Source organism: Meriones unguiculatus, chromosome 7, assembly GCF_030254825.1.
Source record: "Meriones unguiculatus strain TT.TT164.6M chromosome 7, Bangor_MerUng_6.1, whole genome shotgun sequence".
In the NCBI taxonomy this organism is placed as follows: Eukaryota; Metazoa; Chordata; class Mammalia; order Rodentia; family Muridae; genus Meriones; species Meriones unguiculatus.
In genome coordinates, this window is record NC_083355.1 from 36,629,921 (window position 1) to 36,651,980 (window position 22,060).

The 22,060-nt window shown below is 48.5% G+C and overlaps 1 protein-coding gene across 4 annotated transcripts in view; it reads right to left on the minus strand.

Moving 5' to 3' along the window:
• Hnf1b (HNF1 homeobox B) overlaps nucleotides 1-22,060 on the minus strand; it is a 51,792-nt gene that overhangs the window by 25,144 nt on the left and 4,588 nt on the right. For 3 of the 4 annotated variants that reach the window (XM_021641469.2, XM_021641473.2, XM_021641471.2), the window contains exons 2-4: nucleotides 21,303-21,502; nucleotides 16,667-16,931; nucleotides 14,509-14,744 (exon numbers count right to left, since the gene is read on the minus strand). In XM_021641469.2, coding sequence (XP_021497144.1) covers nucleotides 14,509-14,744; nucleotides 16,667-16,931; nucleotides 21,303-21,502 — 701 coding nt within the window. The remainder of the gene's footprint in view (nucleotides 1-14,508; nucleotides 14,745-16,666; nucleotides 16,932-21,302; nucleotides 21,503-22,060) is intronic. The other variant, XM_021641470.2, reaches the window with a different exon arrangement.

Sequence of the window (22,060 nt, forward strand, 5' to 3'; positions counted from 1 at the left end):
CCGTTCCCTCTGTTTGGACAGTTCTTTTCCCTGTAGCATCTCTGGGGAGATGTTCTTCGGTCAGCCTGTTGCTCTGTGGTGTCATCCTCTCTCTGTCCTTTGAAGGCTCCAGGGCAGCGGTTCTCAACCTTCCTAATGCTACTAGCCTTTAACACAGCTCCCCACGCTGTGGTGACCCCTCCCCCAACCATACATTTATTTCTGCTCCTACTTCATAACTGTAATTTTGCTACTGGTATGAGTCATAATGCAAAAACATCTGACGTGGAGCATATCTGCTATGAGACCCCAGTGAAAGGATCGTTGGACCCCCAAAAGGGCCACGATCCACAGGTTGAGCTGCTGCTCTAGAGTCTCAGCAACAGGAGCCGGCCTCCCTGGACTCTGACGTGTTTACTTTTCTCTCCCTCTCAAAGGAAGAGATGCCTTGCTCATTGTTGCTTCCTCGGGCTAACAGAGCACCTGGCATTGTGCCTGTTTACAGAATGAAGGAACGAGACCTCAGACACTTTGAGGACCCAGGCCACACACCTCAAGGAACAACCAGAAAGGGAAAGTATGGACAGTTCTGTATTGAAAGTGGAAATCTATTCCAGGTCTATAACTAGGGATTGCTGGGAAGTCACACAAATTTCACAATAGAGAAGCGATAGATGAATTCAGGAATTTGCACAAAGCTGACTGGGAGTGCTCAATAGAATAAGCAGCCCTGTCCATACACACACACACACACACACACACACACCCTTGGGACATCACCCAGCCGCCTCGGTCCCTCGAGTGCTGTAAGCCACATTTGTGCCCATTGGGAATCATAATTCCTTCTGACTGCAGGCAATCCTCTGTCCACCCTTTCACAACAACGACCTGCAGTCCTTCCGACACCTACTTCCTCAGGAAAACACCAGGCCCCTTCCAGCCTCAAGGGCCACTTCTGTAGTTGGATGGCATTTCTTCCCCTCTTCACCGTCTAGCGCCTGCAGACCGTGTTGAGGTTTTGATGGGAGGCTTATCGTTTTAAATTGTGTCGCCGGTGGTGTGGTTCTCCCCACCGGCCCTGTGACTGTTCTTGTGCGACTTATGTACAGGTGATGCTGGTTTATACAGGACCAGCTGTGCCTCGTGTGTTCAAAGACAACCACGACGGCCTTACAGGAGGACTCCAGAGAAGAGCTGCTCAGGTGTCAGAAATCTGTTTCGGGGGCTTTAACCTATAGTTTGTAGACTATGTAGCCCGCCTCTCTTAAGACCCTCAGAAAACAGCAAAGACTTCAATTCTGGAAACCAACAAAACACCAGTCCCTAGATACTTAAAATTCTTGTCTGTCTGTCTGTCCGTTATGACTTTGGATCAGTCAACTTTTTATCCTTTGTTCTTTCTTTCCCCCTCTGTGAAATGGACATATAGATTACCTTCTCCTGGATTAATAAAACAATGTAAGAGAAGCACTGGCTTTTCTGGGAGGCAAAATGCTGGATGAACAGAAAGAACAATGCCACCCAGGAAATCACATCTGGAATTCCTCATGGATAAGGAAAGAGGAGAGTGGGGACTCTTGGTTAATAAGGGCTCAGCTTGTCCCTTATAAGGCCTTTGGCACTGAGGCCAGGGTGGAGGGGCTCCCTTTGCTGGGATTTATAAGCTGTACCCAGAGCCTGGTGGGATGCCTTCACCCTTGACATTTCATTTTTAAGCCAGCTCCTATTCGTGATAATGCAGGAATGTTCTTCCAGTTGGTGGACCCATGCCAGCTCGAGTAAGCACCCCAGCCACCGACAGAGTAAACATTACTCAACTGGCCAGGGCTCTGTCACACGCATTCTTTCTCTGTGTTCCTAACCTCATGCAGAGTACAGTCCAAACCCATTGGGTCTAAAACTAGATATCTGAACCAGGGTAGGAGAGAGTATGCGAAGGAGAAACTTCTTCCAAAATGAAGCCACCGTGTCCGTAAATCGTGGGAGACAGACAAATGTGTTTCCTATAAAGTCCCAACCTTGTACTGGGAGGAGGAAGGGGGAGGCCATTAAGCTAGTGTTAGTGGTCCAGGCCTGTGTCCTCCTAAACCCCCGCCTCCCTCCACTAAGCACCCGTCGCTTTTATTGAGAACAGAGGCAGAGAGACTCTGGTGGATTTCTCAGATGTTCATTTGTCGTTAAAAGAATGTCAACAGTTCCTTGGCTTCAAGTCGGGGACTCCAAAAACCAAAGCTTCCAAATGAATTAGCACGGCTGCCTCAGTTTCTCTGTGGGAAACATGGGACTTTTGCCATTCTGAATACTATTTCTCCCTAAGAATAGAGACATGTGTTTGCAAGGAGTTTAGGAAATTGGAAGTCTGAAAGCCTGGGGGGCGGGGCGGGCGGGGAATGACTGATGTAAAAATGAAAGCAATTTAAACACTAGGTCAGAATCAGTTCTAGATCCCAAAGGCCACTGGTGGGAGCCCCCCTCACGGCAGGAGACACAGACAGGCCTGTGAGGATGGCAAACATTCTTGACTCAAGGGGTAAAGCACTGAATGACACTTCAGGGAAGCCCACAAACTGGTTTTCTTATAAAAAAGAAACCAAAGTGAATGCAAGCAGCAGCACGAGGAGGAGAGAAAAGTAAGGAGCTGGGGTAGGTGCTAAAAGTACATAGTGCCTTCAAACGTCTACAGCCAAGGAGGAAGGAGGGACGGACACCCATGTCCTTCCTTCTACAGGGTTGGCCTTAGTGGGCATGTCCTTGCCAGAGACCTGTTTCCTGCAAGCAAACATCAGGCGGTTTGTAAGATCACTTCGGCCTAGAGTCCGAGGCCACAGCCGAAAGGGCCTAACTGGCATCGGAGAACCCCAGCAGGCCTCACCCGGGCCAGCCTTTATCCTGGGTTTCTCAATGGGCCACAGGTGCCCATGTGACACAATGGGCAGCAGTTCTCAGATGGTTTAAGATACCTCTGGCCAGGGGTCACCCAGCCAGTCTGACATTCTGAAGTTGACCCCCTCTCCTCTTCCCTATAACCCCCAAATGGATTCCTGATAGGATAAGCCACCTTATCATGACCCACAGACAGTTTGAAACAATTTTATGGGTTTGTAGCCTTGTCTCTTGGCTGCATCTCTCATGAGAACGTAGGCACCCTGTTGTCTCCTCAGCAACTTAAAAAAATATATTTTATGTATATGAATATTCTGTCTATGAACACCAGAAGTGGGAATCAGATTTCAGGACAGGATGGTTGTGAACCACCATGTGGTTGCTGGGAATTGAACTCGGGATCTCTGAAAGAGCAGACAGTGCTCTTAACTGCTAAAGTCATCTCTCTAGCCCCTGCCTCTCCTTCCAGCAACTTTTACATGGAGCCTGGCCTGTGCCAGGTACCCAGGGATTTGTGGAATGAGTCAATGAGAAAGAATAACCAGACTGAGGGCTCCATGAGAAGCCACTGAGGTATATATGTATTCTGTAAGTCCCCTGTTTCTTTCTGTAGTGAGGGGAGATAATTTTTTTTTAAGGATGAAAAAGGAAAGGGAGTAAGAAATTAAAATACAATAAAAAATGGAGGAAACATCACTGAGAGGTTTAAGCAATTTCATGTCAGAAGGCATCAGAGAGGAGTGTGGCAGGATGTGTGGGTGCAGCCTTCTGCACCTGAGATCTCACTGCATACTGATACAGATGGTGAGTGTATGTGTGTGTGTGTGTATGTGTGTGTGTGTGTGTGTGTGTTTAGGTGGGGTGGGGATAGGGGGACTCATTCATTCTCTAGTCTTGCTGCCCAAACATACATCTATTCTAGGACTCTTCGAGGACACAAGAACAGGTGCTTTCATTAATATAAGCTGAGGGTTCTAAAGTGAGGCTTAAAAGTGACAGCACACATAGCCCACGTCATCTTGCTGCCTGGCAAGGGAGATGCACTGCCTCTGTAGAGCTGTAAGTGAGATGCTTAAGTTTATACTCAGCATGTTAGAAGCCAATCTGTGGTCCACTGGGCTGATTTTTGAGGTAAGGAAAAGGTTAATAGGCATTTGCCACAGTAACTTAAACATGCCTTTCAAAAAAGAAAGTAAGGTAAAAACCTCAGAAGGGTTAATGATGGACATCATTCGTCTAATGCCTGTGGGAGCAGACAGCGTCCTGCTGCAGTCTGGCTCCTGGGGTCTGGGGTTTTTCTAAGAGGTTGCCTTTGCAGGCAGGGGCAATATGGCTGCAACAAAGGCTCCCAGGCTTGGCTGACAAGGAGAATGGTGATGCTCCCAGAGGGCTGGGCAATGTGAGGAAGGCTATAAAGCCATCAGAAGACTGAGCCACTGGGTGTCTACACAAAGTGAGGACCTATAAACAGACATCTGTATTGTGACTGAAGGACTAATAAAGTTGCCTTAGAAAAGAGAGGTTTTCCACTGTGACCTATTCATGAGCAATTCCCCCACTGGGAGGGGATAGCCAGGGACAACAGGCCTGACAAGTGTTAGAGCTGCCTCCTTCTGACCTGGTTTGCCAGGCTCTTCATCACTATCGCTGGGATGGCTCAGTCGGCATAATCACCATCATCACCACTATCATCACTATCAGCATGACAGATCGATGCTGATCACCCAGCAGGCTCAGGAGTGGATGCTCGCTCCAGGGAGCACCAAGTATCAGCCACTGAGCCTTTGGCTTCTAGTCTCCTGGGAGTGTTGGGGAGCACCATTAGAGATGATCAGAGTCCAGCAGAATTTCTTCTGTCTTTTCAGAAGACAGAATGTACAGAGTCTAGACCTTAGGTCGCTCAGTGGAAACTCGGAAAGACCCAGTCTCACACTTTTCTTGTCCAGCGAATATTGCTTAGTAAGATATTATAAAAGGATCTAAATCAGATAGACCATGAAACTAAACCAATACAACTAGACTGAGTGGTATAAAGGAGGGAGAGAGCCAGGCTGTGCTCTTTGAGACGTTTCTGGGAGCATTTAATGGTGGCACTAGTTTGTGAACTGTAAACTTGAGATAAGAGATGGCACACCAGGGCGTCCTTTCCAGAAAAGGGAAGCTAGCCTTCCAATAATGTTTACGGACGTCACAGAAGAATGAACGCTGTGCTCCGTTTAACTATACAATGGAATAACACGCTTACTCCATTTATGCCTTAAGCATTTGGTCAGGAGCCTCTCTATAACAGACACATTCACTCCACAGTTGAGGTGAGTGGCTACAACAGTGCCAGGCCTAGCAGGGGAGACAGTGAAGAATCCAGCAGGGGCTTGGCTATGCCTCAGCTCAGGGACCTAGGACTCTGTGAGCCAGGGCGCTTAGACACCAGGGCTCCCTTCACTATGGGAACAAGGCAGAGCCATTTGTGCTTTTGTTTTACAGGAAGATGTGCAAAAGAAGCCCTGGAGTAGAATTCTAGATAGCAAAGAAGATAGCCTCTGTTCCCATCTGTAAAATATGTAGCGATCACCGAAGCACTTCCTTTTTGTTCACCATGCACACAGGTACTCGATCAGGCTTCCTGGCCATCAGAGTCCAACGGGTGCTGAGCTAGAAGAGGCATCATGCAACGGACAAGGTTCCAAGGCACGGGCGCACAGACTGCCACTCAAAAGCCCCGGAAGTGTTAACCTCTGGCAGCTATAGGTGTCTTGTTTATACCCAGTATAAATCTGTTTATTGTGACTGGCCCCACCCAATCTGCTGATGTTGTAAAGCCCTAATGGTCCCTAATAAAGGTGGAAGGCTTCTAACAGCACAGAGTTCCTGAAGCAGGGATGGAGTGAAGGAAAGGGGAAAAGGAGAGGGAGGGAGACAGATGATGAACTAAACAATAAAAGTACCACAATAGCAAACCTCTCTCTGTACTTGAGTGGCAGAGTGCGGGGGCGGGGGGGGATGGGAAGGGGGGCTCAAGACTGGAAGCGACACGGTCTTCAGGTCAGAATCCTCAGGAAACTTAATGATTTTTCCCGAGTTACTCCTGCACCCTGGCCCCGGGCTCCCGACCCCAGCTGCCTCTCCCCTTCCAGCTGAGCAAAAAACTGCTGGATCATTGTCAACCCTTCAGAATGCTTCTTCTCTGACTGACTGACTGACTGACATGTGCAACCCCTGGCTGTGCCTCCAAGTGTCCCGGGACACATGTTCCAGTGCTCCACACCCATGTCACTGTACCTCAGCACTTTGATCCTATAGGGGCGGGTGGAGCTACTGCACCTATTTTTAATGAGCTCCCCAGGTGACTCTGATGAGCTGTAGGAAGAAGACTGGAGAACCCCAGGTTTTGCCAGTGCTTTGGGTTTCATGGTTCTGGTTGTCTCAAATGATGATGTTCATGGAAACTGCAAAGCCACACCCTTACCAAGAACCCAAGGAGACCCAGAACCCTTCCTTGGGAGGGAAGTGAGTCTTCCTTGCCAAGTGACAAGATGACTTGGGGTATGTGTTATCACTTTCAAGCCTTGCAGCAGCTCCCTATAGGTATTAGGACCCCAGCCTCATGGCACCCCACATTATATAGACTCCTCTTGGAAAAGCCATTAAGTGCCTCAATCTGTCTCCAACATCCAGAGTATGCTGCCCAAGAAACTTTACTGTTGGTGTTCCCTGAGTATTAGGATAAAGTCCTCCCTGATGAGGACTCTGTAGTGGCTGGAGCTACCCACTGTGCCTACTGTGGAGGCTGCTGAGCCAGAGCACAGGGTAAAAGCAAGCAGGGGCCCAAGGTGAGAAAAGTGGCTTCCCAAGAGCTTTAAGGCTTCCCTTGTTCAGGGCAGGCTAGAGCCCACCCTCCTGTTCTTGCTGGAGTCAGCTCTCAGCTCCCCTTCAGAATGGGGGGGGAGGAAGCTTCTCAGATGCACCCCCCATCAGGAAAGCACCACCCTCCCTCTAGTTGGCAGCTTCCACGGCCCAGGTATATACAAGCAATACATACAAGCGGGTACTCACACCTACTTTCATTAAAGGAGGAAAAATACCCTGCTAGGATTAGGAAACTCTCAGTCCTCGGCTGCCGCTGACCTCCTGATGTACGGTCCAGAGCCCTTCTCCCAATATCAGTCATGCAAATCACAGCTGCTTCTCTTTGGTACTAAATGCCCATGACACTGAATAGACCTTATGGATGTCACTGAGCAGTCCTGGGGAAGATAAGAAACCGCCTTACACCCATTATGTGACAAGAAGCCAGACTGAGTCTGTGCCAGATGCAAAGATGAGTTGGAAATACCCAAATTCTCTAAAAATCAAGATTGAATGAGACCTCCAACGGAGACAGGGAACTAAGTGGGACCCCTCACAACATAGCAAATAACACAAATAACAAAAACAAACCATCTTTCAAATAACAACACAAGCTAGCCTCTGGCAGGGAATAACAACAGCCATCATTTATGAGAGCCTGCTGTGCCTGGGTGCTTTCCCTGTATACATACACACCACACCATTTCCTCCTCCCGCTTCTGTACAAGTGGCTGTGGACACTGAGAAACCGAGGCTCCGATTCCAGAAGCTTGCCTGGGGCCACACAGAAGGTGAGCTTGGAATTGAGGTTTCCTCCATGACCCATGGCTCTGTTGTTGTGCCCATGGGATTTAGAAGAACTTTATTAAGACATGTTGAGCAGGATTGGTGGTGGTCAGTCAAAGGACGGTTAGGGGACAGGGAGAGGCCAGCTGCTAATGGATCTGCTCCAAGATGCTCACGACCGGTAGTGTGGCCCACCAAGCCATCTCCTTGTCCATCACCAAAATACAGACACTCAGGCTCTCCTTCTGCCCCTCAGTCCCTCACCAGAATATGCATTTTGACATATACCCAAGTAATTAACATGTACTTTAACATGGAGAAGCTTTTCTGTTATTTCTCAGCTCATGGAGGTCCAGTAGTCTACCTGGAAAGTTTTAGTAACCACTGATGCCTGGCCTATAACGGAATAACCTAATAAGCCTGGCAGTATTGAGAATTTGGCTGACCCAAGCAGCCTTCTTCCAAATAATGTGTCAACTAAGAATTACATGTGTGTGTATATATGTATACATATATATCTGTGTATGTGTGTATTAATTAGGTGTGTGAGTTCGTGCACCTGCCCACAAAGACCAGAAGTGTTGGATGCCCCCAGAGCTGGGGTTATGGCTGGTCATGAGCTGTCTGACATGGGTTTCTGGGAACAGAATTCAGGTCCTCTGGAAGAGCAGTACTCACTCTTAACCACTAAGCCATCTCTCCAGCCCTGGTTTTTATATTTTTAAATAGTTGGGGGGAAAAAACCCAAAGGAGAATATTTCATTATATGTGAAAATGACATGAATTCAAATTCCAGATCGCATACATAACGCTGTGTTGGGAGTCAGCCACGCATTCGTGTATGCACAGCCTGTGGCTGCATTTGTGCTGCAGAGGCGGGCTGAATGGCTGGGACTGAGAGTGCAGAGCTTGGAAAGCCTAAACTGTCCACTTTTGGCTCTTCAGTAAAAAAGTTACCTGACTCCATTCTAGAGTACCTGTGAATAGCTCAGGATGATAATTAGGAGTGGCTGCTTCATTTGACTTTATTCTGAAGATATGTTTTATTATATTAAATTAATATAAAATATAAATAGTATCCATAAAATGCACACATATATGTTCATATGCATGTATGTATGCATATTATCCGTATAGAAGTATACACGCACGAGCGCACACACACATACCCAGGCAAACACACAGGCTTCCGCATTTGTGTTTCCACTTCCTGTTGAAAAGTGGGTAGAGGCACAAGGCCAGCTCTTGCACCTTCTGCTAAGCAGGTGGCTTCAAAGGCCCTTTTGCCCAGACCTCTGCCCCTCTCTGCACCTCTAGTGCTTCAATCTCTCCAAGTTTCTGTTACTCCCCATCAAACATTCTACAAACAGATCCAGAGAGCACTTCTCCTATAAACTGCAGGCTAGACTCCATGCTTCCTGGCGGCTTCCTTCCTCTTCACAGGGGACTGGGAGGTTAGCAAGGGCTCCTCAAATCTTATAAGGACCCTTCAGAAGGATTAGGCATAGCCAGTGGGATCCCTCAGGTGACAGGAGTTCTCGATCAGCTGGGGGTCCCTTTGTGCTGAGCCCAGAGCCCACCAGCCCTGCCCAGTGTCTTTGTATGCAGACCAGGGCTGGCCCCCTAGGGGGCTGGCAGTAGAATGAATACCTTGCCGACCAGACCTCTTAATCTCATTAATATCCTGATTGTCTTCCCCAATCTAGTGGGAGTTGATGGGGTGGTACCCACGAGATAAAATGACCTCCAAATGCAGGAGATAAAATGACTGTCAGATTAAGTCCCCCAAGAAGCAGAACTCTGGAGCCCTGTCCACAAGAGCTCTGAACCACGAGAGCCAGCCAGGATGCCAGGCAATTTCATTTCTCCTCCTCCTAAGGGACAATAGGGCTGGCTCATTTACTCTGGGAACCTTTGCTGCCGAGATGAATATTTTTTTACAGCTGCCCTCATAAACCCCCTCCTCTTGTCTGCTGCCCAGGGAGGGGGTGGAGATCCCAGAGGTGAGCTGAGGTGCCTACCCTGTCTCACAGGCCCCATTAAGTTGTTAAAGTTTTTAGTGCCCCAGACAGGGATGAATGCAAGGGCAGTTCAAATCCCCACACAGATAGGGATAGGCTTGGGACAGAGGGGTCTTCGTTTCTTTCCACAGAATTCACCTTGCTCAGGGCCGGCAGTTGGAGATGAAATGGTGAACTAGCTAGGCTCTGAGTCTTCTCTTTACCTCACCTCTGTCACTCAGGTAGGAACAGCAGATGTATAGACCAAGGGAACATGCTCTCTCTCTCTCTCTCTCTCTCTCTCTCTCTGTGTGTGTGTGTGTGTGTGTGTATGAGTTCTCATGTTTAAAAGGTTTTAGTGTCTGGCATAGAACAAACAGAGACACATGGACAGTGTATGACAGGTCAAAACCTGTCCCCCTGCTGACTAACTATGAACTTGGACAAATTACTCACATTCTAAACATCTTACTTCCCTCAGCTGACAAATGGGGCTATTAATACTGATAGCACCCATCCTCCTAGGTTTGTGGGAAGGTTAAATGAGATGAAGCACAGAGGTGCCCAGTATAGCTTCTGGGACCAGGCAAGTGCCGAGTCAACACAGAATGTCATGATCTCTCATCTTCAGTCTCCTTCTTGCTCCTGGGTATGTTTGGCATCTCCTTGGGTACAATGTATTTCTGTGTTGTGAAGAAGTGCATGTATATAGGCCATTTTCTACACCCACCTTGGATGCTGCTTTGTGTAAGCCACGGGGTTAGATTCCTACAGCCACTGGGGATGCAGAGCAAAGAAGGCTAAGGGGGAAGTAGGAGGCAGGACTCTGTATTTTCAAGTTCTGACACATGTTGGGGAAGTCAGGCCTGCTGGGCTGGGAAAGGGGGGGGAGGGGCAGATGGAGTTCAAAGTCAGAGGAAAGCAGCAGCCCCAGAAACAATATGTCCTTTTAGGCTGTGGCCCAGAGGCCCAAAACTTATCCCAGGGAGGTGTCCTCTCCTTTCTGCGAGTCACTGACTTTGCTGAAGGACAAGTGCCCGTTTCCTTCTGAAAAGATCATCGAAGAGTGAGGACATGTGTGGGAGAGCAAAGGCTGATGGGTACCTTGTGTCCCTTCCTTGCCTCCTTGGGGAGGTGGCCAGGTGACTTAGACTGGATCAAGCTGTACTCAGAGCAAGGCCACCCAGGTCAGGCCACAGATACCAGCCTTGGGCCAAGGCTAGCCCAGCTCCCATCCCACAACAACTTCCTTCTCCTCTGAGCCAATCAATACAAGCACCAGTCTCCAACCAGCTCCTTTTCCTTCCACAGCCCTGCCCTCTGACCTTTTGGGGCCTTTCCCTCGATTCAGATCCAGAATGGAGTCAGGGGCCATCACTCCAGGCCTGCTCAATGGCCGCAGAATGGGTTGTCACCGGGCCCTATAACCAGAGACAGCTCCTGCTGGCCAGAGCTGGACTAGGGAGGGCAACAGATAAAGGTCTTCTAGCCTGAAGATAAATGGCTGCCTGCAGCCTGCTACAGTAACTTTAGGCCCCCAAGAAGAGACAAAGGGTGCCCCTGTGACACTCACTGGAAAGATGAAGGCCCATCAGCAGCAGCCAGGCTGGTTCAAAGCCCCAGCTTAATTGTCAATTAAGTATGCATAAGGGAGACAAAGCCATGACAACCCCTGGCTGCATGCTGGTGTGTGATTGTAAAGGCAAAGAGGGGCAAGGCTGAAAACAGCTGATTCTGCTGAGTGTGTTTGTAAGGTACCTTGTAACCACCCAGTGGCTGACAGAGGCAAAGTGCCCCTCCTGCCATTTCTATTGTGTGGGACATTCCAGGACCAGGGTCACACTGTGGTCATTGTGGGCAAGTGGGGTGCGTGCAGCAAGCATAGCTGGGAGAGAAGGGGCTTACATAGGAAAAGGAGGCTCAGCTCTCCAGGGAGAGGGCTCTAGGGGAAGATTCCTCTCTCTGGGGCTGCCAGGCCTCCTGGCTCAGGTGCTGGGGTGTGGAGAAGAGACAGTGTAGAGCAGGGAGCTTGGAGCTTGAGGTCTTGTTCCTCCCCAGCTTAGCCTTGGAGACTGCTAGTGTTAGGGGCTGAGGAATAGTTCAGAGGGCAAAAAGTGCTTGCTATGCAAGTGTAGGGACCAGAGTTCAAAGCTCCAGCACCTATGTAAATACTGGGCAGGCAAAGGTTTGTCTGTGATTCTGGTACACTGGGAGATGGATACACAGGGTCCTCAGAGGACGGTAGCTACCCAGAGTAATCAATTCAGTGAGCTCTGGGTTCAAGTAAGAGACCCTGCCTTAATATGTAAGGTGGAGAGCCATCAAGAAAGATGCTGGACATCAACCCCCTGTGTCTCTACTAGCCTCCTTTGTACTGCATCCTTAGTGGCTTGCAGGAATGTCTAACCCTGTGGCTCAGGCAACACACACACATATGTGGGTATACATACACACATGTATGCATACATATACATGCACAAGAAGAGCAAGAGGGAGTAAGCAGGACATAGATAGATAGATAGATAGATAGATAGATAGATAGATAGATAGATAGATAGGTAGATAGATAACCAGTGTTGACAATGAGTGTTGGTTCCAAGTTTTAGGTTCCAAGTCAGCTATGCTTTTGGCATGGGGTTGGGGGGGGCCCACTATAGGGAGGGTACAGCGAGGCTCTGCAGCCCAGAGCCCTCCTTGAACACTGCTGTCTGCCTAGCCCCGGGGACAGTCTGAAGAGCCATCTTGGCAGCCTGAGAAGGGCATCTCGGGTTCTAATTCCAGTGCAGCAGAGGAAAGTAGCCACTTTGTCAGTCCCAGGGTGTCAGCGCATCTCACAGCCTCTTAGGATTAATGTCCAAGTGTATGAAATGAAAGGAAAGCAGGTCCCCTCTGCCTGTCTTTGCTCCTATCACCCGTTTATCCTCTGCAATACTGAGGTGACAGGAATGATCTCACTGTGGCTTACTGGGAAAGGTGGTATTTACGGGTCCACCCATCTAATCCCCGCATGCACCCAGCATTCAGCTGACACACAGGAAACTCAGAACTTACATGAATTAGGCACATACGTCCCCGGTCTACTTAGAACTGAGGTTCGAAATTACACTTGGAGAATCCAGTCCCTGACCATGGGGCAAGGACGCCTTCATGGGCTTTGAGTGAAAATAAAGGCTTACATAGCCACTGAAAATATCCAGGGTCCCATAAGACTCCTCCTGAGATAGCTGTAGAATCTTTCTCTCTCCAGAAAAGCCTATGATGCTCCCTGAGATAGCCTGACCCCCATGTGGTTCTAGAGGCGCCATGCTGTTGAAAGTTCTTCCTGAACATAAGCCCTGAGAATGCAGAGCTATGTGTTCCAGAATTTTCCTTTTCCTCCCTCTTCTTTTTCTTTTAAGTGTAGGCATGATGGCCAGGCTTTCATCCCATCACTGAGCTACACCCCAGTTCATACTGCCAGGATTTGGTTAGGGCTTACTGCATATTTGTGTTACAAGAATCAGTAGACTCCATGTCTAATCATCATCATGTGAGTTTCCACAAATTATCTCTTTCTGGGCCTCAGTTTCTTCCTTTGAAGGCCTTCTGGGTTCTAGCTTTCCTATAATTTTTTTTATAAAGGTCTAGAATTTGGGGGCAGCCCAGAGACTCCATTTTCAGTGGATCATATCCTTCTGAGACTCCCATCTGAGGCTGTCTCCTGCCCTCATCCCTCCTCTGGTCTGTTTCTAATATCTGGCTCTGCTGCCCTAGCTCTCTGGCTCTCCAGGCCAGGGCACAGAGGGCCTAAGCTAGCGACCCCTCAGTGACCTCAGCGCAACCCCAGCTTGTCAGAAAGCCGCTGAGCCTTTGTTTAGCTTGCAGGCTCCCTGACTTTGGTGTGGAGATCACAGGTCCCAGCACAATGGCCATTGTCTTCTCCACAATGCTCCTCGCCTGGACCACGCCCCCACAGCTTCCAGATTCAATTCTGTGGATCACCGTGGTGGGCAAATGCTCCAGCCCTGCTCAGGACGGGCCTACAGCATCCACCACCTCCCGGCTGAAGCATACCTCGGATTGTTGTTAGGGACAGGGTGGCCTGGACTCTGGCCTGATAATTTGGATAACCCAACATGTGGGTCAGCTTGAAGTTCTTGAGTGTTTCCCTTCAAAAAGCAGGTAAGGGGAGGAAGGGACTTCAGGGGCCTGGAGAGTACAACAATGATGGCCTTTTCTTTCTCAAGCTTTTCCTCACATCAGAAAGCCGTGTTCTGTATGGTATACATGGGTCCCAAACAACCATGGGTACCAAACATGGTTTCTTTCTGGGAAGCCAGCTTTCTTAGGAGAAGTAATTCCCAAGCAGACTCAGTGCTTGGCATACATGGCTCCTTCTCCACACAAAGATATAGGCTTCTATAGTGACACATTTAAACCCCATAGCAGAGACACTCTGATCTAGGGCAACATGGTACAAACTCTTTAGCCAACTCATCACAGAGGAGCTCAAGTGATGGACTCCGTCTTGAGATAGCTCAGCAAAGCAGAGGCTGCCACCCAAGGGACCTTGCCTTAACTACCATTTGACTCCTGCTGAAACTGGAGAGTGCAGACAGGAGATGGCCTGGCACGGCAGAAGGTGGCCGGAACGCCATTTTCCATCCTAGTGGCCAGTGATAGATCACCGCGGTCTCCTTGGCCTGACATCCAGAGATAGGCAGCCTTCTCTGAAGATGAACTGTGTGGCTGAGTCAGCAGCCACACAGAGAGAATGAAGACAGAGAAGAGAAGGGCAAAGGGCTCCTTGAGGGCCAGGCAGCTGAGCGAGCAGTGGGAGGAGACCTGACCAGAGGCACACTCCTTTTTTTTTTTTCTTCTTCTTCATGAGACTGTTATGGCAATGGCAGGAAAGCAGGTTTGTGGTCAGCCTTCCCAAAGTGTTCACTCCCCTGAAGCACTCACTGTATAGACTGAGGCTGGCGAGGACAGTAACAGTCCCTTCCGACGCAGGTAGAACCTGGCTTCTACGTACCTGACAGCTTGTTGGGTGGAGAGGAGCTGGGCTGGTGGTGAGGGGAGCCATGGGTGAGCAGGGGGTTCAGGTTGTGCGTCTGGTTGGAGCTATAGGCATCCATGGCCAGCTTCTGCCTGAATGCTTCTTCCTTCCGGCGGTTTGCAAACCAGTTATAGACACGGACTTCCGTGACCAAGTTGGAGCCGAGGCCGTGGGCTTTGGAGGGGGAGACCCCTCGTTGCAAGCATTCCGCCCTGTAAAGAACGGAGGGGAGGCATGATGAGTGAGGGTGGCTGGGGACTGCGTGTGATGGGCCATACACACAGTGATAGCATTGGCTGAAGGTCAGTGGGGGCTCTGGATAAGCTGGCCTATCCACAGAAAGGCCATCCAAATAGTATCTGAGAAGGCTGGAGGGAAGCTTTAGTACAGGTCCTGAGCAGGCTTTTTTTGCCTAGAAGGCAGATAATAGGCCCCTAAAGGACTCCTATTAGATGAATGGAAACCAAGGATAAGCAATTTCAAGAGAAAGCCCAGTGACAGGCCTCCTGACACCTTTCCTGCCTCACGAAAGGCAGAGTCCTTTCTTTGCTAGCTCTGTCTGAGTCTCTTCCAGTCATTGTGGGAGACACTGTGGGGCTTTGGGGGCTTGGGACCCCCCCCAAATGATACAAAGAATCCAGATTCCAAATTCCTACTCCAATGCAAAGAAGGTAGAGGAGAGGGGCGGGGCATCAAGAAGGGGGCGGGTCTCTCTGTTTGTAGGTACCAATGAAATCCCCATCCCACCCTGAGCTGTGCTCTTGGAGCTGAAGGCTCTCCTCAGCAGCTTGAAGACATTGTGCCAAATCCATGCTGCTTTCCCGCCTAGCCTCGCTGGCTCTATCTTTTTACTGCCAAAGGTTGCTCAGCTCAGAGACATAGCAAGGACTCCACAGGCCTCTGCCAGAGCAAGGAGCAAATGTTGTAAAGAATCAATATTGTAAGAAAAGAGAATAGAGAAAGAATGGAACCTAAAGGATTCTCCAAGAACTTCTAGTGTTTGCTTAAAAAAAAAAAGAAAAAGTATACACAGTTACAATACAAAAATGGAATCTGTTGAGTCAGGGTGGACAGAGTGGATCAAACAGATTTAACCAATTCATAATCTCCTGCCAAATGTCCTTGGTTGTTTGCTTGAGACAGGGTCTCACCGGAAGCCCAAATGGCCTCAAACTCTCGATTCACCATCCTCTGTCTTCCCACTGCTGGGATTACAGGTGTGTCACTGTGCCATTCATTCTCCTAAGAGCTGCCAGGCCCCAGATTCTTTCTTTCTTTCTGGTCTCATGAGGATACAATTAGTGGAGGCTGGGGCTAAGGAACAGTTTGGAACTGCCTGTACAGAGGGGAAACATATCCCCAGCATCAATTTTTATGTCAGAGCTTCTAGAATACCTCTCCTAAAATAAACACTCATAGGAATAATAATTTACTATCTCCCAGAGGTGAGATTCCATGATTGAAAAACAGTAATGCTATGCAAGGCTTCTTAAATGCAGGGGTTCTTGGCACTTTTTCATCTTTTAAACATCCACTTATTTGTGTGTTGTGTGTGTGTGTGCGTGCATGCATGCGTGGGTGCATGTGTGCATGCTGAGTTTAGAGGACAATGTGCAAGATTTGGTTCTGTTTCCCTCAAGTGGATTCTGGGGATCAAACTTGGGCAGCCAGGCTTAGTACAAGTGCCTTAACCTTCTGATCCATCTTGCCCATCTTCCTCGGAGCTTTTTCTTCTTTTTAATTTTATTTATCTTTATTTCATGGGCATTGGTTATCTTGTCTGCATGTGTCTGTGTCAGGGTGTTGGATCCTCTGGAACTGGAGTTACAGACAGTTGCGAGCTGTCATGTGGGTGCCGGGACTTGAACCCAGGCCCTCCGGAAGAGCAGCCAGTGCTCTTAAACACTGAGCCATCTCTCTGGGTCCCCTCGGAGCTTTTAAAATACTAAAATATGCTGTGACTCCTGCCACGTGTCTCAAATCTATTTATTAGCAAACTAAACTGGGGGTTCTATAGAATACACTTTGGGAGGCCCTGATTTAGCCACACTTAGTTGGATAACCTCTACCTCAACATCACAGGATGGAGGGGCCGAACCTTTGCCTGCCTGCTCCAGTAGGCTCCTGGTATTACCTGTTGCACTCCTCCACTAAGGCCTCCCTCTCTTCCTTGCTGGGATTCTTTTGCCGGTCGTAGGCCTGGTACAAAATTTGCTGGGATGCGGGCCCCCATTTGAACCGGTTGCGACGCATCTTCTTGTTGGTGGGCTCAGAGCAGGTGTCCTCAGACTGCCCAGGCCCCTGGTTCTGTTGACTGAACTCTGGAAAGAGAAACAGCAGCTGATCCTGACTGCTTTTGTCTGTCATATTTCCAGAGCTCTGGACTGTCTGGTTGAACTCTGAAAAGAGAAAGGAGTAGATTTGATAGAGCCTGTAGCCTTCACTCCATAGACAGACAGACAGACAGACAGACAGACAGACAGACAGATAGACGGACAGTCACTAGACAGACAGATGGATCAATGCGCAAAGATTCTCTCTCTTAAGCTTTACAGTCGTCAGTAGTGACATGGGCTTATATGGTTGGACTGAGGTTTGATATCCACTTTAATTAGAAGGGAGCTATGTTGTTCTCTTCCCTGTGCCTGCATGGGACTGGGTTCACAGAGGCACAGGACACATAAATTCATGTCCTAACCCCTGCTCCCCTTGTCTGAACCTTGATATTTTTCCCAAGGTCACTCTTGTAGTTTATTTATTTATTTTTTTTAGAGTGTCCAGCCACAAAATATGACATATTTTTTTAATTTATTTAATTTTATTTTATGTGCATTAATGTGAAGGTATCAGATCCCTTGGAACTGGAGTTAGAGAGAGTTGTGAGCTGCCATGTGGGTGCTGAGAATTGAACCCCGGTCCTTTGGAAGAGCAGACGACGCTCTTAACCACTGAGCCATCTCTCCAGCTTAACTTTTAAATGCTATTTCGGACAACTGAACCACAGATCCTCACTACTTAACATTTGAACCCATCGACAAAAACTTCCTAGTGTTTCCGATCCGTATGCCTGAGAGTCTTCTATGACCTGCTGTGGGCTCTCCTTCCATTTCTATGACCTGTTGTGGGCTCTCCTTCCATTTCTATGACCTGTTGTGGGCTCTCCTTCCATTTTGGCCCATTACAATGAGATGGTGGCTCATCTCAGCGTGGATTTAAGGATCCCATCTGCAAGCAAAGCTAGCTTTGTTTAGCCAGTGGCCGATGGCCAGTTCAGAAGCAGCCTCCCAGGTGGCTAGATGGCTACTGTCAATGGAGCCTTTGATTTGGGATGGTCCTCAGGCCACCTTAGGTTCCATGTGCACTGGAGCCCATGGTGTTTTTTAGAAACCAGAGATGACCTCTGCTGGATGTAAAAGCAGGGTGCTGCCGCTTCCCTGGGATACTGGGAGGAAAATGCTAACTTCTCCCACTGTCCCGGTATTTTCACCCCTTATATTACTTGGCCTTCACAGCAACTCTTTATGTGTGTTACTTGAGAGACAAAGTCCCCTATTCAGGGGGGAAGGGTCAATGTCTCCTCCTCCTCCCTGTGGGTTCTGCTGAGGCATCTGTAGAGTCCCCTATGGGTGGTAATAGCTGAAGCCCGTGAGGATAACGCCACGTGCCTGGGATTCATTTGAGATTTTTCATTTGAAGTGAACAGGTGTCGTTTACAGCGCACAGGTAGTGGTCCGTCTCTCCAGTGTAACATGTCTACAGGTAACCCCTCACCTAATTCTCACAGCCTTTTTGAAGGAGGAGTATCATCCTTCTCAGCAACAGACAGAGAAACTCAAGTTCAGCGTGGTTACATGACCTCTCCAAAGTCAACACGGGCCTAGAACACCCTAATGTTCCTAGCCACTCGCTTATGAAAATCACCCCCAAACAACCCCCAAGCTCCCTAGATCCGACTTAGGTGGAGGAGGTTTTTGCTGCACGGACCCCCCAGTATGGAGGCGTCTCTTTTAGGAGACAACAGCCTGCACAGGGTCTGATCCTAGAGCATTTGGGCCAGTCAGGGCCGACAGCTTCCATGGACCTGGCCTGGCCACACCTAGTATTTGAAGAACTAGACTCCCACAGGTCCTCCGGCTGCCACCAATTCCCCTCTACTTTCTTTTAAATAAAATCGAACAGAAAACGTTTGATGTCCATAAAAATGACCTCAGAGGGCTTGATTCAGTAAGCCTCATCCAGGGCTTTGGAGCTAGTCAGCAAAGTTCTATGTGTATAGAGGAGCCCTTGAATAGTATCATTTATGATAACATTTTTTTTTCATAAAACTTTTGTGTATCATCTTATTTTTTCATCTCCTCTTTCCACTCAACCAAATAAAAGGTTTTTCTTTTATTTATCGCCTTAATTTTTGTCCCATGCTGGTGTTGTCTTTTCTTTATCCTTGAGACAAATGCTATCTCCTCCTGTAAGGCCTCCAGGATTTCTCTAGGTGCTATAGCAATTGCTCCGCTGCCTGGTGCATGCCTTTCACAGGGCTTGGGAAACCACTGTCATGAATTTCTCCACTCCTTCAGGGGAGTGTGAGTCCCCAGAGGCTCGGGCTTGTGTGCCCCACAGCCTAGCGTAGTTCTTGGGACACGACAGGCACATATATGCTAATTACAGGAGGAGAAATATGTCCTTAAGTTCTGTCTCCCGAATCCTTAAAGCAGTAACAACAATAACACCAAACAAAAATGTCCCTTGCAGACTGCTATCCACTTGGCCAATTGTCCCTTCGTAAGCATCCTGAGACTCCTTCTAGAACTTCCATCCTGTTAGATGGTCCCCTGTCTTCTGTGCCTTCCTGTCTGACCTGGGGGAGCTGACTCACACCCAGACTGCTGAGCCAGGCCCAGGGCTGCTTGGGCTTTCAGACTGTCTGGAAGGATGTTCTGGAGCTATGCAGGAACTACAGAGCTGCTTCACATCAGGAGGTCAGTTCCTTAAATATGACCACCATGGAGGGAACCAACCCGTATACTAAAGGACTGGCCCACTACACAGCAAACAGCCCCAGGGCATCTACTCTGCCCATACAGTGTGCCAACTCAAGGGTTAACCTCAGCCAGAGGTTAACAGAGGCTGGTACAATCAACACAGATGCCATCACTTTGGAGTAGTGTATAGGAAACAAAACAAAACCAACAAAACCCAAGAGCAATTTTGAAAGTGACTGTTCAGCAAGAGGGAAAAGAATTTCCTACCCAGAAAATGATGGAAATAAACATGTTGGCAAAGACACAGAGGCTCACAGCCTAGAAAGGGGGGGGGGGGGAGAGAGAGAGACTTAGTTACTGGGGAACAGTTCAGAGAGCGTGAGTTACTGTGGGTGGTGGCAACTGAAACAGTTCAGAGAGAGAGAGAGAGAGAGAGAGAGAGAGAGAGAGAGTGTGTGTGTGTGTGAGTTACTGGGGGCAGTGGCAACTGAAGCAGTTCAGAGAGAGAGAGAGAGAGAGAGAGAGAGAGAGAGAGAGAGAGAGAAAGAGAGAAAGAGAGTTACTGGGGGTGGTAGCAACTGAAACAGTTCTAGAGAATGGGCTGGGTCCAAACAGTCCAAGCAAGGTATGGTCAGCTTGAGGTTCAAATTCTCCTCAACTTAAAGACCCAAGCCCCTCAGCATTCTGAAGAAGGAATCTTGGGACAGAAAGAAGGCCTTGGGTTAAGAGCTGAAATAAGCTGGGTATGGTGAGGCAGGTGGATCTCTGAGTTCAAGACAAGCTTGGTCTACAGAGTGATTCTGGGACAGTCAGGTCTACAGAGAAAAACCCTGTCTCAACCCCCCCCCCAAAAAAAAAAAACAAAACAACTCGGAAGTGATGAGAACCAGGCATCCCACTATTAACATCATTACTGGGGTAACTGATGACATTCTAAGGGATGGGAGTTTTACACGCCAGGAGCGCCTCAAAGGTCATCTGGTAAGCTTGGTAGCTGTACGAAAAGTGTGTGGAACAACCTGTTTGTACAACACACAAAGCACAGGAGGGTGGATTGTGTGGGCAACTTCCTGCAAAATGGTTCACAATCCCTCCCTATTTTTTTAAATAATTTCTTCCAACCTAAAAATATTTAATTAATATTAAATATATGTCAAAAAATATTGGTTGGTCAGAGTTCCAAGTGCAGACACTTTGACTGTGTCTTGTCAAGGGCTGTCACCAGCAGGAAAGGAAGTCTTGACAAAATGGAGTCGCTGCTGAGCCCAAATTCTAATCACGGTGAAAATAAGTGATCACTTTAAATCATTTCTGGACTTAGTCCTCCACCTCCTGCACCCCCCCACCCCCGCCACCACTTCCAAGGAATAGAGTCAGGTTCTGATTATCTGTACAAACACCTAAGCTATTTATACTTTCTCTAGAGGGGAGAAAAATAACAATAATGGTGATCGATATTGCTGACCACTATGTCATCTCTTCTTTGGAAACCCAGACCTGTGGTCACAGTGAAAGGGATGTTGGAAAGAAGGACTGAAAACATTCAGAGTAGACTGTATACTCTGAAGGGCTTTTCGGTATAACTGGCTGCGGAGCAAGGGACTGTGTGAGGGAGAAATGGTACGAGGTACAGTGGCAACTGTAAGGCCAGATCTGCCTGCCAACTTCTTACACTTGCCGACCACTTTAAAAAGCCTTCTTTGATGGAGGGGAAACTGAGGCAGCCCATGATGTCAGTGTGAGGGTAAAAGTCACTGTAAGTTGAGACAGAGGCGGGGTTAAAACACTTACGTCGGAGGATCTCCCGTTGCTTTCTGACGTACCAGGTGTACAGGGCAGCGCGCTTCTGGGTCTTCATCGGGGTGCCCTTGTTGAGGTGCTGGGAGAGGTGGGATTGGTTCAGGCCTGTGACGTCAACCACCTCCCTTTGGGGGATGTTGTGTTGCTGCATGTAGCCCTTGATCATTTTGGCAGCCCTCCAAGGGTCCTCACTAAACAGATAAGCAGATCATTAGATCATTTGCTGGTGGCAAATGCCCAGGAAAAAATTAGTCACCTGTTAGGGGCAAACCTCATCTTCCTATCTTTCTCTTCCTGCCCAAACTACAGCCTTGAGAGGGGTGCAGGGAAAAGAGTAGCTCCCTCCCACCTCTCTCAGCACGTAAAGCCACAGCTTTTCCTTCTGAGGTAGGCACTGAAGAATGCTCACCTTTAAGCCCACCCCCAGTCCCCATCCCCACTTCCCGGCACCCTAGGCCGTGCAAGAAAGAGCTCTTGCTTTATTCGGCTCTCCTTGGATGTCAAGAGGCTAAAAGACAAGAGTCCCAGTGGAAAGTGGAGAGGCCAGGAGCCTGAGTTGGCCACGCTGATCTTACACAGAGCCAAATCAGTTTTTAAATTCACTCCATTTCAGTCTAAATCTCGGCAACATTATTCTCTTTCTGAAAAGGAGGCCCAGTCTGTTAAAACAGGGCTGGGCTTGTGAGCCCACCGCGCAGGAAAGACAGCCTGTATGTTAAAAAAAAAAATTTTGTTTTTTGTTTGTTTGA